We start from the raw sequence: 16,734 nt of genomic DNA on the forward strand, positions 1-16,734 counted from the left end.
AAATACAAAAATGAGCCTGGTGTGATGGCATGCACTTGTAGTCTCAGCTACTTGGGAGGCTGAGGTGGGAGGATGGCTTGAGCCCCAGGGGTCAAGGCTGCTGTGAGATCTAATTATGCCACTGTACTCTGTACTCCAGCCTGGGCGACAGAGCAAGACCCTGTCTTAAAAAACAAACAAACAAACAAACAAACAGATGCTCAGGGCCCCATCCAGACCAATTAAATGGGTCTCTGGATGTAGAGGGGGTATTTTTTTAAGTTCCCTGGGGATGCTAATGTGTAGCCAAGAGTGAGAACGATTGCCTTAAATGATGTTTTTTTTTTAATTTAGTCATGCTCTAAATAAGATAGGGAAAAACAAAAGCAAAATAGAACCATATCTTAAACAAATTTACATCAGACTATGAACACTTAAACATTTTGAATGAATAAAAAAGAAACTTTTCCCGCTTTTCAAGTAAGTGAATTAGGTGAAGCTTGAAAAGCAAGGATTTTGTCTACTTTGGTTAATCCAAAAGAAACTGAGTGAACAGCTGTGAAAAAAAAAGGGAAAAACAAAAAAATTTTAAAATTTTAAAAGTAAAAAAAAAGAAATTGAAGATGAAACCATGTTCTACTAAGTTGTGAAGATTAAGACTCAAATTTTAAAATAAGTTTCTTAGCATTTCCAGTATCCATGCCCATTAGCTTATTTCTTTTCATTTCTTTTCATTATATTGATACTTCATAGTCTAGAAGCAATGAAGCAATATTTGTGTCACAGATCCCGAAGTTCTGAAGCAGTGTTGGTTTTTTCCAGACCTCCTTTAGTCACGTATAAGCAGTGTGTTTTGAAGCAGAAAGGAAAAATTTACTGCACAGTACAAAATCCAGACAGTCTGGTTTGATCTTGCCTGTTGATAGCCCCACTCCTATCTTAGCCCAGAGACCTTTTCTAAGTCTGCCTACATTTGATAACATTCCAGTCTCTCCATCAAGTACCACCGTGTCTTCTGCATAATCACACACGATTCCTCCCTTACGCCTTCCCATCTGCCAGTGATGTACAAGCTATGCATGTAAGTCATTGCTTGTCATTAGCACATGCAAGGCTATCAAATCAGAATACAATTTTTTTCCAAGTAAAGATTGAATTTGTCCGATAAACGTTATGGTCCCTTATCATATTTCACGTCAATCAAAATCAATCATTTCTTTTTAAGAGCAAGGGTATCAAACCTAGAAAATACTCAAGCTTATTGAAATTTTGGGATTTTATTGAATATACTATGGAAAAATAGGAAATGCACAATGGAAAAACTGGAAAGCCTAAATAGAAATCATAGCCCATTTATGAAGAGCTAAAATCAGACATACATAATTCTAAACCAGGTAGAACTATTAATCAGACTTTCAAACTTTTTTTTTTTTTGAGACAAAGTCTTGCTCTGTCACCTAGGCTGGAGTGCAGTGGTTCAATCACAGCTCATTGCAGCTTCAAACTCCTGGACTCAAGCGATCTTCCTGCCTCAGCCTCCCCAGCAGCTGGGACTAGAGGCATGCCCTAACACACCCAGCTAATTTTTTTTTTTTAGGTTTTGTAGAGGTGGGGTCTCACTATGTTGCCCAGGCTGGTCTCAAACTCCTAGGGTCAAGAGGTCTTCCTGGGCTGGGCATGGTGGCGCAGTCCTGTAATCCCAGCACTTTGGGAGGCGGAGGCGGGCAAATCACTTGGTGTCAGGAGTTTGAGACCAGCCTGGCCAACTTGGTGAAACCCCATCCCTACTAAAAATACAAAAATTAGCTCAGTGTGGTGGCGTGCACCTGTATTCACAGCTAGTCAGGAGGTTGAGGTGGGAGAGACACTTGAGCCCAGGAGATTGAGTGAGATCACACCACTGCACTCCAGCCTGGGCAACAGAGTGAGAGCTTGTCTCAAAAAAGTTGTCTTCCTCCTTCAGCCTCCCAAATTACTGGGATTACAGGTGTGAGTCACCATGCCGGGCCTCACACATTTTTTATTTTATTATTATTTACTATTTAAGCCAAGAAACTCACTAAATCGACTTGAGTTCCACAAAAATGTAAAGTCTTACTGCCTTATCTTCTCATCTCATCTTTCACACAGGGGAAAAAAAATCATCTTTCAAACGGAGAAAAAAAAAATCATCTTTTACCCAGGGAAAAAAATTACCTTCTACAATTATTTTTTTGGAGTGCAAGTTATAATTTTATTCTTATTGCAGTATTGCCTATGAAGTTACTGCTTATGAATACAAGAAAAAATTACTGGTCTTAAAGCACCATCTAGTGGGAAGATAAATGCCACATTTAATAAGGTCATTAAGATTTAAGGCAGGAGGCTGACAAAATATCCTAAGGTAGATCTGTTAGTTCAGCCTGCTGTGTTTCACTGCAGAAACTTAGAGCAAAGCCATATACCTTTAAAGTATTCTTTACAAAATTAAAGCCAAAAAGTCTTCTATAATTCAAACAATGTCACTGTTTTTCAAACAATCGAATTTAACAAAGGACTTCTTAACCCACTAGTTCAATTGAATTTTATTCAAATTAACAAAACAGTGAGCTACTAATTTAGATGTTCTTGAACTTCCTGCTTTTAGACTCAATTTATAAACACTAAAAGCAGGTTTCTCTGTACTTGTACAAGTTTCATTTAATGACTTGTCAAGTGGTGGTACAATTTGTACATCAGTTTATTTCTGTCTATGAGCTCCTGGAAAGAAAATCAGAGAGAGAGAGAGAGTGAGTGAGTGTGTGTGTGTGTGTGTGTGTGTGTATGTATGTGTATCTCACACAGGCAAAATTAAACCATGGGTAACTATTTTTCCAACATGTAAAACAAGGTCAGCAATAAATACTTACAATCTTAATCGAGGCTCAACACATCTGACAAAATAATCGTATTCATCCTCCTCTTCTTCATCCCAACTCCTCCAAATATTTTGGTAGAAAAATCTGAAATGGAACTTAGTATCATTCAAATTCTGTCACTGGCTGAAAACATTAGGATTTTGGAGGGGTGAGAGCTAAAGAGTAAATCAAAACAATTCTCATATCTTAGAGAATGCTGCATATTTGCTATGGTTGATAGTCATGAGTCACACAACATAGAGACCTTTTTTGGATCAGTTAAAGAAGAGAAGTTTCTCCACATTGGTTTCGTTAGGACTTTTTTTTTTTTTTTTTTTGAGACGGAGTCTCACTCTGTCTCCGAGGCTGGAGTGCAATGACGTGATCTTGGCTCACTGCAACCTCCACCTCCTGGGTTCAAGTGATTCTCCTGCCTCAGCCTCCCGAGTAGCTGAGATGGCACCCACCACCACACCCAGCTAATTTTTTGTATTTTTAGTAGAGATGGGGATTCACCATGTTGGCCAGGCTGGTCTCAAACTCCTGACCTCGTGATTCACCCGCCTCGGACTCCCAAAGTGCTGGGATTACAGGCGTGAGCCACCGCCCCTGGCCAGGACTTTCTTTTTATTGGAAGAATTATTTATTGACCACCAGTACCTGGATGGATGGTAGTGCCATTTGTTGAGACAAAAAACACTGAGAGAGAAACAGGTTTGGGGTTGAAAATAACAGAGGAATATACAGCCCAAAGCTCCAGGGAAAGGTCAGGGCTGGAGACATAAACCTGGTAGCTATCAACACATTGACAGTGTTAAAGCAATGTATAAGATCACGTAAGGACATAATCATAAGGCAGTGGTTCTCAACCCTCATTGTACATTGGAGTCCCCTGGGACACTTTTAAAAATTGATTCCCCCGCAATTCCAGCTACTCAAGAAGCTGAGGCACAAGAATCGCTTGAACTGGGAGGCTGAGGCTGCAGTGAAGCAAGATCACGCCACTGCACTCCAGCCTGGGCAACAGAGTGAGATTCTTTCTCAAAATAAATAAATAAATTTAAAAACAAGAACAATTAGTTCCCTCTCCCAGACCAATCAGTCAGAATCTGGTGGGGGTGGGGAAGGTGCAGGGGAATCATCAGCATCCATACTTTACTTTTCTTTTTTTTTTTTGAGACGGAGTCTCGCTCTTGTGGCCGAGGCTGGAGTGCAGTGGTGCCATCTTGGCTCACTGCAACCTCCACCTCCTGGGTTCGAGCAATCCTCCTGCCTCAGCCTCCTGAGTAGCTGGGATTACAGGCATCCACCACCACGCCTGGCTTATTTTTGTACTTTTAGTAGAGAGGCATTTTGCCATGTTGGCCAGGCTGGTCTCGAACTCCTGACCTTAGGTGATTCCCCCTGCCTCAGTCTCCCAAAGTGCTGGGATTACAGGCATGAGCCACCATGCCCAGCTGTATCCATATTTTTTTAAAGCTCTCCAAATGATTTAACAAATTTATTATGGAAAATCCTAAACATATACAACAACAGAGAAAATAGTATGATGAATACCATGTATCATGAGGCAGCTTCAACAATTACCAACTCACAATCTTATTTCATCTCTGCCTCACCCAGGCACCCTCTGCTCTCCTCCCCCACCATCTTGATATTGGATTTTTTTTTTTTTCAGATGGAGTTTTGCTCTTGTTGCCCAGGCTGGTGTGCAACAGTGCGATCTCATCTCACTGGAACCTCCGGCTCCTGGGTTCAAGTGATTCTCCTGCCTCAGCCTCCCTAGTAGCTCAGATTACAGGCGCCCGCCACCACGCCCAGCTAATTTTTTGTATTTTTAGTAGAGATAGGGTTTCACTATGTTGGCCAGGCTGGTCTCAAACTGACCTCAGGCAACCCACCCACTTCAGTCTCCCAAATATACTGGATTATTTTGCACCAATCTCAGACACATCAAATCATTCACAAATTTTTAGTATATATCTCTAAAATAAATCTTTACACCAAAAGTTTTAATTCCTTAATACTACCAAATATCCAGTGTTCAAATTCCCCTAATTGTCTCCTGCTGCTCTTTCACAGTTGACTTGTTCCAATCAGGCACCAAATGAGGGTCCGCTGCTGCCCTTGACTGACACATCTCTTAAATCACTGTTAGCCTACACATTACCTCTCCCTCTTTTTTCCCTTGCAATTTATTGACTAATTTCCCCCACTCTAAATTTTGGTGATTACATCCCCATGGGGTCAATTTTTTTTTTTTTTTTTTTTTTTTTTTTTTGAGACAGTGTGTTGCTCTGTTGCCCAGGCTGGAGTGCAGTAGCATGACCTCGGCTCACTGCAGCCTCCATCTCCTGGGTTCAAGCGATTCTCCCGCCTCAGCCTCCCGAGTAGCTGGGATTACAGGCACGTGCTACCACGCCCTGCTAATTTTTGTATTTTTAGTAGAGATGGGGTTTCGCCATGTTGCCTAGGCTGGTCTCGAACTCCTGGGCTAAAATGATCAGCCCATCTTGGCCTCCCAGAGTGCTACAATTACAGGTGCACCCAGTCCCCATGGGTCATTTAACATGTACTTCATGTTATTTCTAGTAAACCGACAGTAAGATCTACAGACCTGAGGGCCTTCAGGAAGGATTTTTTGCAACAATACTTTAAGGGAGGTGTAATGTACTTCAGTCAAGAAGCAGGAAGAGCAGAGCCTCATTCCTGGCCAAAGCCACTGTCTGTGTGGAGTGTGTACATTTTTCCCATGTCTGCATGGGTTTTCTGCAGGTACTCTGATTTCCTCCCACATCCCAAAGATGCACGCATGAGGTGAATTCTGTGTCTACCTTGTCCCAGTCTGAGTGTGGGTGTGTGTGAGTGCACTCTGTGATGAAATGGGCTCCTGTCCACGGCTGCAACCCTGAACCTGAATAAGCAGGTTGGAATGTGAATGAATACAAATTACTGTCAAACAAAAATTCATAAAGTATACAATAATCATACAAATGCACAACAATGAATGCTGTGGCATGAAATTGCTCAGTGAGCCCACTATGTTTGTCATTGTTTTGAACTGGGTGATGGTAGGAGGTGTTCCTTATAATTTCCGCTTTGCAAACATTTATTCCTTGATTTACTCATCACTACAATGACCACTGTCACTCACTGTTTCACCAAAAATTGGAAATTGGGTCAATAATTATCTTGTTTGCATTAATATTTCTTAATGTATGTATAGTTCACATTTATTTCAATGTTTAAGATTAGAATTGTTTGGGGTCTTTATTTAGAAGTTTGATGATGTTTTCATGACCAGAAATATGCTGTAGAAACTTTAACTTTTGTTTATATCAGTCAGCCTATAGTAACATTGGTTTCATTATAGTTTCTAAGAACCTACCGACAACAGTAACTGAGCACTTTACTACAATGCCTGGCCATGTCTTTTTGTGAGGTTAAGATTGATCAACAGATACAGATTGTCAGCATGATCCACCCTCTATAAAGTTCTCTTTCCCTAATGGTTGCAGCAGTCATTGATGTTCACTGTCTAGAACCTTTATTTCATTAGTGGTTACAAAATACTGATATTCTATCACTTTCTTCATGTATTGGTTGGAATACTTTTATAAAGAAATTCCTCAGGTGATTCCAAAGTGGTTCCAAGGTTGATTAGGGAAAAAACAGTAGATGGCCTAGGACTGATCCCTGGGTAACTCCGACATTCTAATGTCTGAGCATGAGAGGAAAAGCTGGCCAAGATGACTGAGAAAGCAAGCCAGTAAGACACCAGCTGAACAGTGGTGTCCCAGAAGCTGAGAGGAGAGTGTGTGAAGAAGATGGGAATGATCAAACACCTAGAATGTCAAGAGGTCAAGCAAGATGAGATCAGAGGCAAGATGAGATCAGTGAAATGTTGACTGAATACAAGAACATGGAAGTCTTTGAGCATAATTTCAGAGATGAGGTCAGGGTAGAAGTGTTACTGAGACACCAGGAAGTATAGACTGTGATTATATATAACTCTTTCAAGAAGTTCTTCTGTGAAAAGGAAGCACTGAAAACGAAACCAGCCATCTCCTAATTATTGTAGATTGGGCTGTTAGTCCCTTCACCCTCTAGTGGAGTCTTTTGTTGTTGTTGTTGTTGTAATGAACTTAAGCATGCCTCTACTCAATTAAAGAAACCTCTGCTGGCTCCCTTTTAGCGCTCAAAAAGAAGTCCTGAACGTGGTACTATAAATAGATTCATAATCTGGCCCTATTGCACCTTTCCTGCCTCAGAGCCATTGTACATAAACTCTCAATTTCACAAGCTCTTTCAAATCTCCATGTAACTTGTTAGTCAAACTGCCAGAACTGCCTTCCACCTTTTCCACCTGGTAAGCTTATAGTTCTATTCCATGACTCGGCTCCAATGTCATCCTCACCCAGTACCATGCCAAGCATTTACACATCATTCCCATCTGCACCTCCTGCAGTGTTGATTCTTTCAAGCCAGAAATGTGGAAGTCAGCCTTGACTTCTCTCACCTCACTTACATCTTCTCATCTCTGATATCCACTCGACCACCAAGTCCCAGCCATTGTACTTTCTCAGTAAGCCTCCATCTGTCCTCTCTATATCCCCACTCTAGTCCTCTCTCTTGCCTCTTAACTGGTCTCCCAATTCCATCTCCCACCATTTGTTTTCTACACAGAAGCCACAATGAACCCCTGAAAACACAAAGCAGCACTTTAGGGGACTGAGGTGGGAGGACTGCTTGCGCCCAGGAGTTCGAGACCAGCATGGGCAACACAACGGGACCCCCATCTCTACAGAAAAATTTTGTTAAAAAATTAGCTGGGTGGTGGTGGCACATGCCTATAATCCCAGCTGATCCAGAGGCTGAGGCAAGAGGATGACTTGAGCCCCACAGTTCGAGCCTGCATTGAACCACATGATTGTACCACTGTACTCCAGCCTAGGCAACAGAATAAGACCCTGTTTCCAAAAAAACAAAAACACAAAACACAAAACTAGTCATATTCGCCCAAGAATAAAAATCCTTCAGTGGCTTCCCACTGCTCTTAAAGACAAAAATGACTAACCAGCTAACAAAGCCCCACAATGTCTGGCCCCTGTCAACCTCTCTAATCACATTTCCTAGGTCTCTCCCAGCACTGTCTGTGTTCCAGCCATGCTGGCCTTTCAGCTCCTTAAACACACTGAGCTCCTAAATCTTTTCCCTTCCCCACATCTGCCTCCCCTTTCACCCAGCTAACCCAAGTTCAAATGTCATTATTCCAGGAAATAACCCTAGAACAGCAACTTGACCTAATCTTAGGACACTCTGTAATTCGTCACAGCACTCACTGCTATTTCCAATCATGCAGACATCTGTGCGTGATTATTTCATCAAGGCTCATCTCCCACGTTTTGACTGACAGCTCCCTGATGATGGTGTGTCTCATGCACCAGACATACCCCACCCTTGACTAAGGACCTGGCACTCAAATATTCATTGAATCAACAAACAAATTAAATCCCTCATAATTTGACCTTCACTGGGCACTGATCCAAATCTCAGCCCTCAAAATGAAGTGTAAATTTAACTAGGCTCCTCTTCAAATAATACTACCAAATAACATTCCAGATACTTATTTTTCTACAAATTTCTATGCCCATAGAGATTAGTTCCCTGATTCCTAATTTCCTAAACTCATCAGTTATCCCTTTATCTTCAAATGCTTCAGTTGACAGATTTTTTTTAATGAGAAAAATAGAAGGGAGTTATTTTGGTTCTGGACAGAAACCGGTTCTTTAGATTCATTCTGCTTGGCCCAATACTGAACATCTAGGGTTAAATGTTCTTGCATACAATTAGAAACTGTCTGTAAGATGTTGGCAGCAGGGCCTGAAACACTCTGCTTCTTTGCAGAGCACTCGAGTTAAGCTCAGCAAAACCACGTTAACTCACTAGTGGTATAGAAAATGGAAAGTACTTTTTATACTACAAAACACCAAGCAATATTATTTACATTATGGTCATTATATATTGCTCAGTCTTCTAGTTCCTGAAGGAATATAAGTCTATTTTTAAATAGCTACAAGTAAGCCTTCTTTGGTGAAGATCCAAAATAACTATCTGTATCAGGAACTATCCAATAAAAGATTGATCTGAAAAATTGTTTAAATCATACCCACTGATCCAGGTATGGGCTTTCTTTCCCATGGAAGGGACAAGGGGTCCTCTTGTGCAGTGGAAATAACTATGGCAAAAAAGGCTCACAGGCAGGAATACATCCCCTAAGGATCCTAGAAGCAGCCTAAGAAAACACTTGCTTTGACCAGACATATGCTTGAAAAAAAATGTGTATTCGTCTTTTAGCAGTACACATACCATGGTATATAACCTTCTTCACTGTCTTACTCTTCTTCTACTTTCTGTACTCTTGTATTGAAATATACCAACCATAAGCCTTAACATCCACAACTTTTAAGTCAGTTTATAAATATATACAAACCCAATTAAGAATCCCCTACTTTTGTTAACATTTGTGAAAACCAAGTAAAAGATAAACAGGAATTCTTTATACACTTGACCCTTGAAGAACACAGGTCTGAATTTTGTGGGGTCCACTGATAATTTACACTGAGTGTGCCAGCCTCTCCTGCCTGCCTTTCCACCTCTCCTCCACCTGTTTTGCCTCTGCCGCCCCTGAGGCAGCAAGACCAATCCCTGTTCTTCCTCTTCCTCCTCTGGTGAAGACGATGAGGATAAAGACCTTTATGATGATCCACTTCCACTTAATGAGTAGTAAACATATTTTCTTTTCCTTATGAATTTCTTAATATTTCCTTTTTTCTAGCACTTTATTATAAGATAATACAAATAACATACAAAATATGTTCTAATCAACTATTTATGTTAATGGTAAGGCTTCTTTTCTGGTCAATAGTAAGCTATTAGTAGTTAAGTTTTGGGGGAGTCAAATGTTATACTCAGATTTTTGACTGTGTAGGGGTGGGGGGAGATAGGCACCCCTAACTCCCACATCATTCAAGAGTCAACTATACTAGTTTTGCCAGCTTTTCTATAAGTTTGAAATTATCATAAAATGATTTAAAACATTTTTAGACCAGCTGCACGGTGGGTCACACCTGTACTCCCAGCACTTTGGGAGGCCAAGGCAGGTGGATCACCTGAGGTCAAGAGTTCGAGACCGACCTGGCCAACATAGTAAAACCTCATCTCTGCTAAAAATACAAAAATTAGCAGGACCTAGTGGTGCACACCTGTAATCCCAGCTACTTGGGAGGCTGAGGCAGGAGAATCACTTGAACACAGGAGGCGGAGGTTGCAGTGAGCCGAGATCACGCCACTGCACTCCAGCCTGGACAACAGAGCAAGACTACGTCTCAAAATTAAAAAATAAAAAAAAAAGATTTAAAACATTTTTAATTTTTTTTAATTTAAAAAAGATTATCCTATCTTTGGATATTTTTAAATATTGCAATGACCAAGTTACAGTTGAGTTTTAAATCTGGGTCTAACACAGACCAGAATTACTTCATTTCATCCAAACTTTCTGGCCACAAGGTTATTTTTCTCAACTTCTTTTCCTACCTGACATGCTCAATTGCAAGAGCTGTCTGGTCAAACACTCCTGAATCATCAAACACCACCCACAGCTCCTGCAGGGGCAACCGATGCTCCTTCAGATCGAGGAGCTCCTTCATGCACTCCATGGTAAAAGTGCTCACTTGAGAGTCACAGAGGTATGGTTCAGCAAGCCTCACCACTGCCTTCAAGGCTGCAAAGTCCACATCTGTGACCTGAAATTTAAAATAATGTGACTTAACACACGGAAATCAAAATTAAGATACACCTATAAGACACTACTGACAACCTGATTTTTTTAAAAGCATACAACATGGGTGGGGAGGCTTTACCCATAATATAAAGGATGAACAAGGCAGGCTGCCTCTTACCCTCATGGAGCTTACACTGTAATCAGGGAGATCAACAAACACAATGGTAACCAGTAGGTGACAGAGAATAACTAGCAGGGGTGGGGATCTGGTTCTGCTGAGATGGCCAAGGAAGTCAGCTCTGAGCCAGGCTGAGGAGGACGAGAAGGAAGCAGCCATCTGAAGAGCAGGGAAAGCACAGAAGGCCTGTGGCAGAGACAGGCTTGGCAGCTGGAGGAGCGGAAAGGCAGTCCTTCTTGCTGGAGCCAAAGGGAGGAAATGGAGGAGGGGGGCGGTGTGCAGTGGAGCAGCAAGATATGAGGTGAGAAAAAGAGGCAACGAGACCAGGACATGAAGGACATCTGAAGGAGCTTGGATTTTATGTGTTTTCTATACAATGAAAAGCCATAAAGCCAATACTAAGCCCTTGGTAAAGACAATGCATTAGGAGTTTTAAGCAGAGAAATGGCATGCTTCTGTTTTAAAACAATGACTTTCATTGTTTTCGGAGAACTGATTGGCAGGGGGGGCACTATCATAACCAAATGAATAGGCCTGAACTTCAACCAAAAAATATTAGCACAATCCAAAATTTTAAAACTCACAAGCAATAGCTGCAATCCACTGCCTCGTACATAATCACTGTAGTATATGATGCCATTTTCTAAGGGAGCTGCAGCAACAACTTGTATTCACACTCCCTGGTTTGACATTTTAGTTTACTAGGGCTTTTTATGGTCAGTTAACAAACACTGAGAAAAATTCAAAGCTGTAATTAGAATGCAAATGTAATGTAAAAGGCCTAGTCAGAAGAAGAATAAGACTTTACATTCTGCAATGGGACACACTGTCAACAGATTAACCACATATAAACAAATTTGCTAGGCAAAAACTGGGCTAGTTTAAAAATGCCTCTCAGAGGAGGTTGCAGCGAGCCGAGATCATCCCACTGCACTCCAGCCTGGGCAACACAGTGAGACTTCATCTTAAAAAAAATTAATAAATAAAAATGCCTTTTAGGTTTGAGCTGCTTAACGAATTACAATTAAGAAGTTAAAAACTTTTTTGAAACCATTAACTTCATAATTAGGTCTAATGTCTTAAGTGATCTCCAATACCTTCTTTTAATTAATTTAAACCAGTTTAATTCCCTGGTAACAACTCCTCAGTTGCCTTTAAAATTTGCAGAACACTTCCTAAAACATGGCAATTAGATGTGAAAAACATGCTATTTGAATCAGCTCATAAACTTTAATTAAAAATAAGCACTTTGGATATAACAGTCTGAAGTAAAGTGCTTATAGCTAGAGACAAAAGTCTTAACAACAAAATTAACCTTACCTCAACCAGCACCTTGAACACATTAGTATGCCAGACTGCCCGCCATCCAGATGGCTCAAGGACCTTCTCCAAGAACTCAGCTGTGAATTCCTGTACCTCAGAGGCCTTGCAGTCAGCTACAAACAAATTAAACACAGGAAGAACTGAGAATGCATAAAGCAGAGGGAAGTTAATAAATCCACTTAAATCCACTTTCTCAGAAACAACTGGCAATCTGAGGGACTGAAACAGATAATCTACTTGTAAACTAAAAAGATAAAAGATGCAAAAAACCAGCCAGGCAGTGGCTTATGCCTGTAATCCCAGCACTCTGGGAGGCCGAGGCAGGCGAATCACCTGAGGTCGGGAGTTCGAGACCAGCCTGACGAAAATGGAGAAACCCTGTCTCTAGTAAAAATACAAAATTATCTGGTGTCGTGGCACATGCCTGTAATCCCAGCTACTAGGGAGGCTGAGGCAGGAGAATCGCTTGAACCCAGGAGGCGGAGGTTGTGGTGAGCAGAGATCACACCATTGCACTCCAGCCTAGACAACAAGAGCGAAACTCCATCTCAAAAAAAAAAAAAAAAAAGCAAAAAACCCACTCACCTAAAATGTAATCTTGATAGGCTCTGAATCGCTCATAGAACAAAAGTTGATTTGTTTGGAAAATTTCTGGGAAAAAGGTTTTTCCTTCTGGCATAAAACTTTGTAAACTAGAGCCTGGTTTATCACGGTAGCTACAATCACTGCATGAATCTTCATCTTGGAACAAACCTAAAAAAAAAAAAGCAAAAATAAGCAAGCTCCAGTGCCTTATTTGAATGCTTCTATTTTCATATCCTTGCATAGAAATCCCAAACAAAATACAAACAAGAATTTGAATATGAATAGTCTACTTACCTCCACCATTGTGAGAAGAAACTAGTTTTCCAAACTTAAAAATATTTCAAAATCCAAATTCTACTTCAAAACAATAAGAGCTTAAGATCTTTCACAGTTAGATTTTTGTTGTTGTTCTGTGAGGTTTTGGGGGGAAGCAGAAGGCCGTTTTTGTTTTTGTTTTAGAAATGGTCTCACTCTGCCACCTAGGCTGGAGTGCAGTGGTGCGATCATAGATCACCCCAACCTCAAACTCCTGGACTCAAGCTACCCTCCTGTCTCAGCCTCCTGAGCAGCTAGGACTACAGACATGCACCACCACGTCAAGCTGGAAGACAGCTGATTTTTAATTCAGTGGAAATCACTCAAGTTCTCCTGCAAAGCATACAGCCTGTGATTTATACTACAGTTAGCAAGTGATAATAATCAAGTATCTTAGTTATTTATTTTCCAAAGCAATTCCATAAAGCTCCTTTAAGAAAGGGAGCTGACTTCCTCTCAGATGGGTTAAACCCTCCCTTTATTTCCTACAATATCAGTCTGTCAATCGCCCCTCAATAAACAGGGATGAGAGTCTTAATAATCCATAAGGTTTACTTCAGTAAGGTTATTAGATTCCTCCTCACTAATTTCAATGACTGTGTCTAAGGAAAAGATCAGAAAATGCAAATCACATTAGGTTTGGGCTGTATATAATGTTTCATAAGGTATGATTCAGCCAGTGGCATATCTAATTCTATGTAATAAGATGTTTTTAATAAATGAAACAACTACTAAATAGGCAATGCTAAAAAGGGTAGCATTTAGAATGTAGAGTAGTTTCCAGAGGTGGTTTCAGGGAAGGTATCTGAGCTGTTAGCAGATACCTTTTTTCTCCCTCCCCCTTGATTTTTTCCTTCCCTTTCCCCCTTCCTTCCATTTCTTTGTCCCTGTTCAGGCCACCAGAAGTACTTGACCCACAGATGACCAAAGTGTACTCAAGGGTCTACTGCTTAGAAACACTGATGCACATGAACCTTAGAAGACATCAGTACCTTACTGGTTATGTAACAATGCCTCAGCTTCCTCGCCTATAAAGGGAAGATAATAGTACATCTACTTCAACTAAGAAGATTAATTATTTGTTAATAATTCACAACAGTGCCTATTACATAATGTATATGTTTGTTAAAGAAATAGTAGTACTTCAGCACCATTCTTTTTTTTTCCAGCACCATTCTTTATAGCTTTATGGAGGTATAATTAACGTATAGAAGTTATATACATTTAAAGTGTATAACATGATGGCCAGGCGTAGTGGCTCACACCTGTAATCTCAGCACTTTGGAAGGCCGAGATGGGCGGATCACCTGAGGTCAGGAGCTCGACACCAGCCTGGCCAACAGGGTGAAACCCCATCTCTACTAAAAATACAAAAATTAGCCGGGTGTGGTGGCGGGCGCCTGTAATCCCAGCTACTTGGGAGGCTGAGGCAGGAGAATCATTTGAACCCGGGAGGCAGAAGTTGCAGTGAGCCGAGATTGTGTGCTGCTGCACTCCAGCCTGGGCAACAGAGTGAGACTCCGCCTCAAAAAATATATAATAAAATAAAAAATAAAGTGTGTAACATGATGTTTTGATATACCTATACATTATGAAATGATTACCACAGTAAAGTGAATTAATATTTCCATCACCTCGCATAGTTACCTTTTGTGTGTGTGTGGTGTGAACACTTGTGATCTACTCTGTTAGCAAATTTCAAGTACAAAATTTGCGTCGCATTGCACCATCACATCATTGCCTATTAATACTGTAATAATAATACAGTATTATTAACTATAGTCACCGTGCTGTATGTACATCAGATCCCCAGAACTATTCACGCTGCATAACTGAAACTTTGGACCCTTTGACCAGCATCTCCCCATTCCCCCCACCCACTGGCAACTACCACTCTACTCTCTTTCTGAAACTTCCTCTTTTTTAGATTCCCAGTATAAGCGATGTCATGCAGTATTTATTTTTGCAGCCACTTTAAAAACTTTATGTCACTTCAACTTCACCACAAGTACAACCACTGGCATAGTCTTCCAGATGGGAAAACTGAAGCCAAGTGACTTTTGCCAGTTGGAGAGGTGGGTTAATAGTGGAATTGTCACACTTATGTTTTCTCACTTTGTTGGGACTCTCTGCTACACAATACAACCGAAAGTGTTAACGTAAAAACATGAACCAGCTTAAAATATCACAAAAAAAATAGTAATGAAACTCTATGAGGAGGAAGAAAGGGAAGAGAACTAGGAGACCCCGGTTCTATTTCTGGACTCCGGCCCAAGTTGGCGCTCCTCACTTTGGACACGTCACTACCCTCCGTGCACAGGACAGCCATCTAGGCCAAGGGTTCAAGCTTTCTTCTTCTTCGGAAAAGGGAAGTGTGGTTCGTGATCTCCTTTGAGATGCAGGTGAAAAAGATGACCCCTTGAGCAACAGTAAATGCACAGTTCCCGCAAAACCCATCCAGATTGGGAATTCCTGGCCCAATCCAGCTCCCTCCAATCTCCGGGCGGGCTGAGGCCAGAGAGTGCAGGGAGAGGGGGAGATGCGGATAGGGAAGAGAGGGAGTCCCCCACCCCTGGGTACCGCCCGACTTTGAGGTCCCGTCACTGGGTCCCGGCCGCGCACCGCCGTTCCCGCCACCCTGGACAGACGGTTCCGGAAGGCCCGCGACCCAGGCGCCCTCCTAGGATCCCGACGCCCCAGGCCTCCGCTCAGAGGCGGCTCCGCGGGCCCGGCATGGAGAGCTCACCTTTCTCCAGAGACGCTGGCTCCTGCTCTACCGCCCAGCCCGTGCGCTCCGGCGCCATAGCAGCTGCCTCCAGACCGCCGCCCGTCAGCGACCCTTCAGCCATTTCAAATTTCCGCGGACGGCCGCCCAGGCAACGACGTGATGACGCAGGCTCTGCTGATTTGATAGTCGGGCCGTGGCCGTGGACCAATTAGAGTCCGGCCCTGCTCCAGCCCCCACCAACACCGCCGCCGCGCCCCGGGCTGACAGCTGTTCTCGTTCAAGTGCCCGGCCTTTGCTTTTCTGGGATGAACTTGAAGAAAGTCGAATTGGGACATAATTTGGAATGATTTTCGAAAAAAACGAAGGAGCAATGCCTGGAAATGAGATATAGTGGAAAAGTTACTGGGTTGAGAGTCAAAAAACATAATATTTAAACTTATCTGGGCTATTCCTAGTGGTATTGCCTTGGGCAAGTCATTTCACCTCCCACAAGCACAACTTCAACTGAAAAGGATGCTGGCCTATGTGGGCCCAAAACTTTCACCACCAAACACCAGTCTCTCTCTGTCTTTCAATACACACACACACACACACACACACACACACACACAGAGAGACACACACAGAGAGAGAGAGAGAGAAAGAGAGCATATTTTCAAAGAATGTCAAATTAAATTTAGTAAGTAAATTTGTTAATTTGGATTAATCAAAGGCAACTATAATCTCCATCATAATGGCTAACATTTACTGCATATTGTGTGCAAGACACCCTCCTGCATGCGTTACCTGGATTGTTCTGTTTAATCTTCACAACGATCCTATGAGACGGGAGCTATTATTATACCCATTTTACAAATGAGCAAATGGAGTCACTAAGAAGTTAAGTCACTTCTCCAATCTAACCCAGCAAAGCCAGGATGTTAAACCAGCCAGACTCCATGAAGAAGCCTTTTAATGTCTCTGCCAG

General features: G+C 41.8%; 1 protein-coding gene across 1 annotated transcript in view; it reads right to left on the reverse strand.

The window, feature by feature from the left end:
• SHCBP1 (SHC binding and spindle associated 1) overlaps nt 1-15,914 on the reverse strand; it is a 40,962-nt gene extending 25,048 nt beyond the window's left edge. The window contains exons 1-5 of the mRNA XM_024233952.3: nt 15,786-15,914; nt 12,725-12,892; nt 12,137-12,252; nt 10,452-10,660; nt 2,868-2,960 (exon numbers count right to left, since the gene is read on the reverse strand). Coding sequence (XP_024089720.1) covers nt 2,868-2,960; nt 10,452-10,660; nt 12,137-12,252; nt 12,725-12,892; nt 15,786-15,888 — 689 coding nt within the window. The 5' untranslated portion in view covers nt 15,889-15,914. The remainder of the gene's footprint in view (nt 1-2,867; nt 2,961-10,451; nt 10,661-12,136; nt 12,253-12,724; nt 12,893-15,785) is intronic.
• Between the last annotated feature and the right edge of the window lie 820 nt (nt 15,915-16,734).

This window comes from Pongo abelii, chromosome 18, assembly GCF_028885655.2.
Source record: "Pongo abelii isolate AG06213 chromosome 18, NHGRI_mPonAbe1-v2.0_pri, whole genome shotgun sequence".
Classification (NCBI taxonomy): domain Eukaryota; kingdom Metazoa; phylum Chordata; class Mammalia; order Primates; family Hominidae; genus Pongo; species Pongo abelii.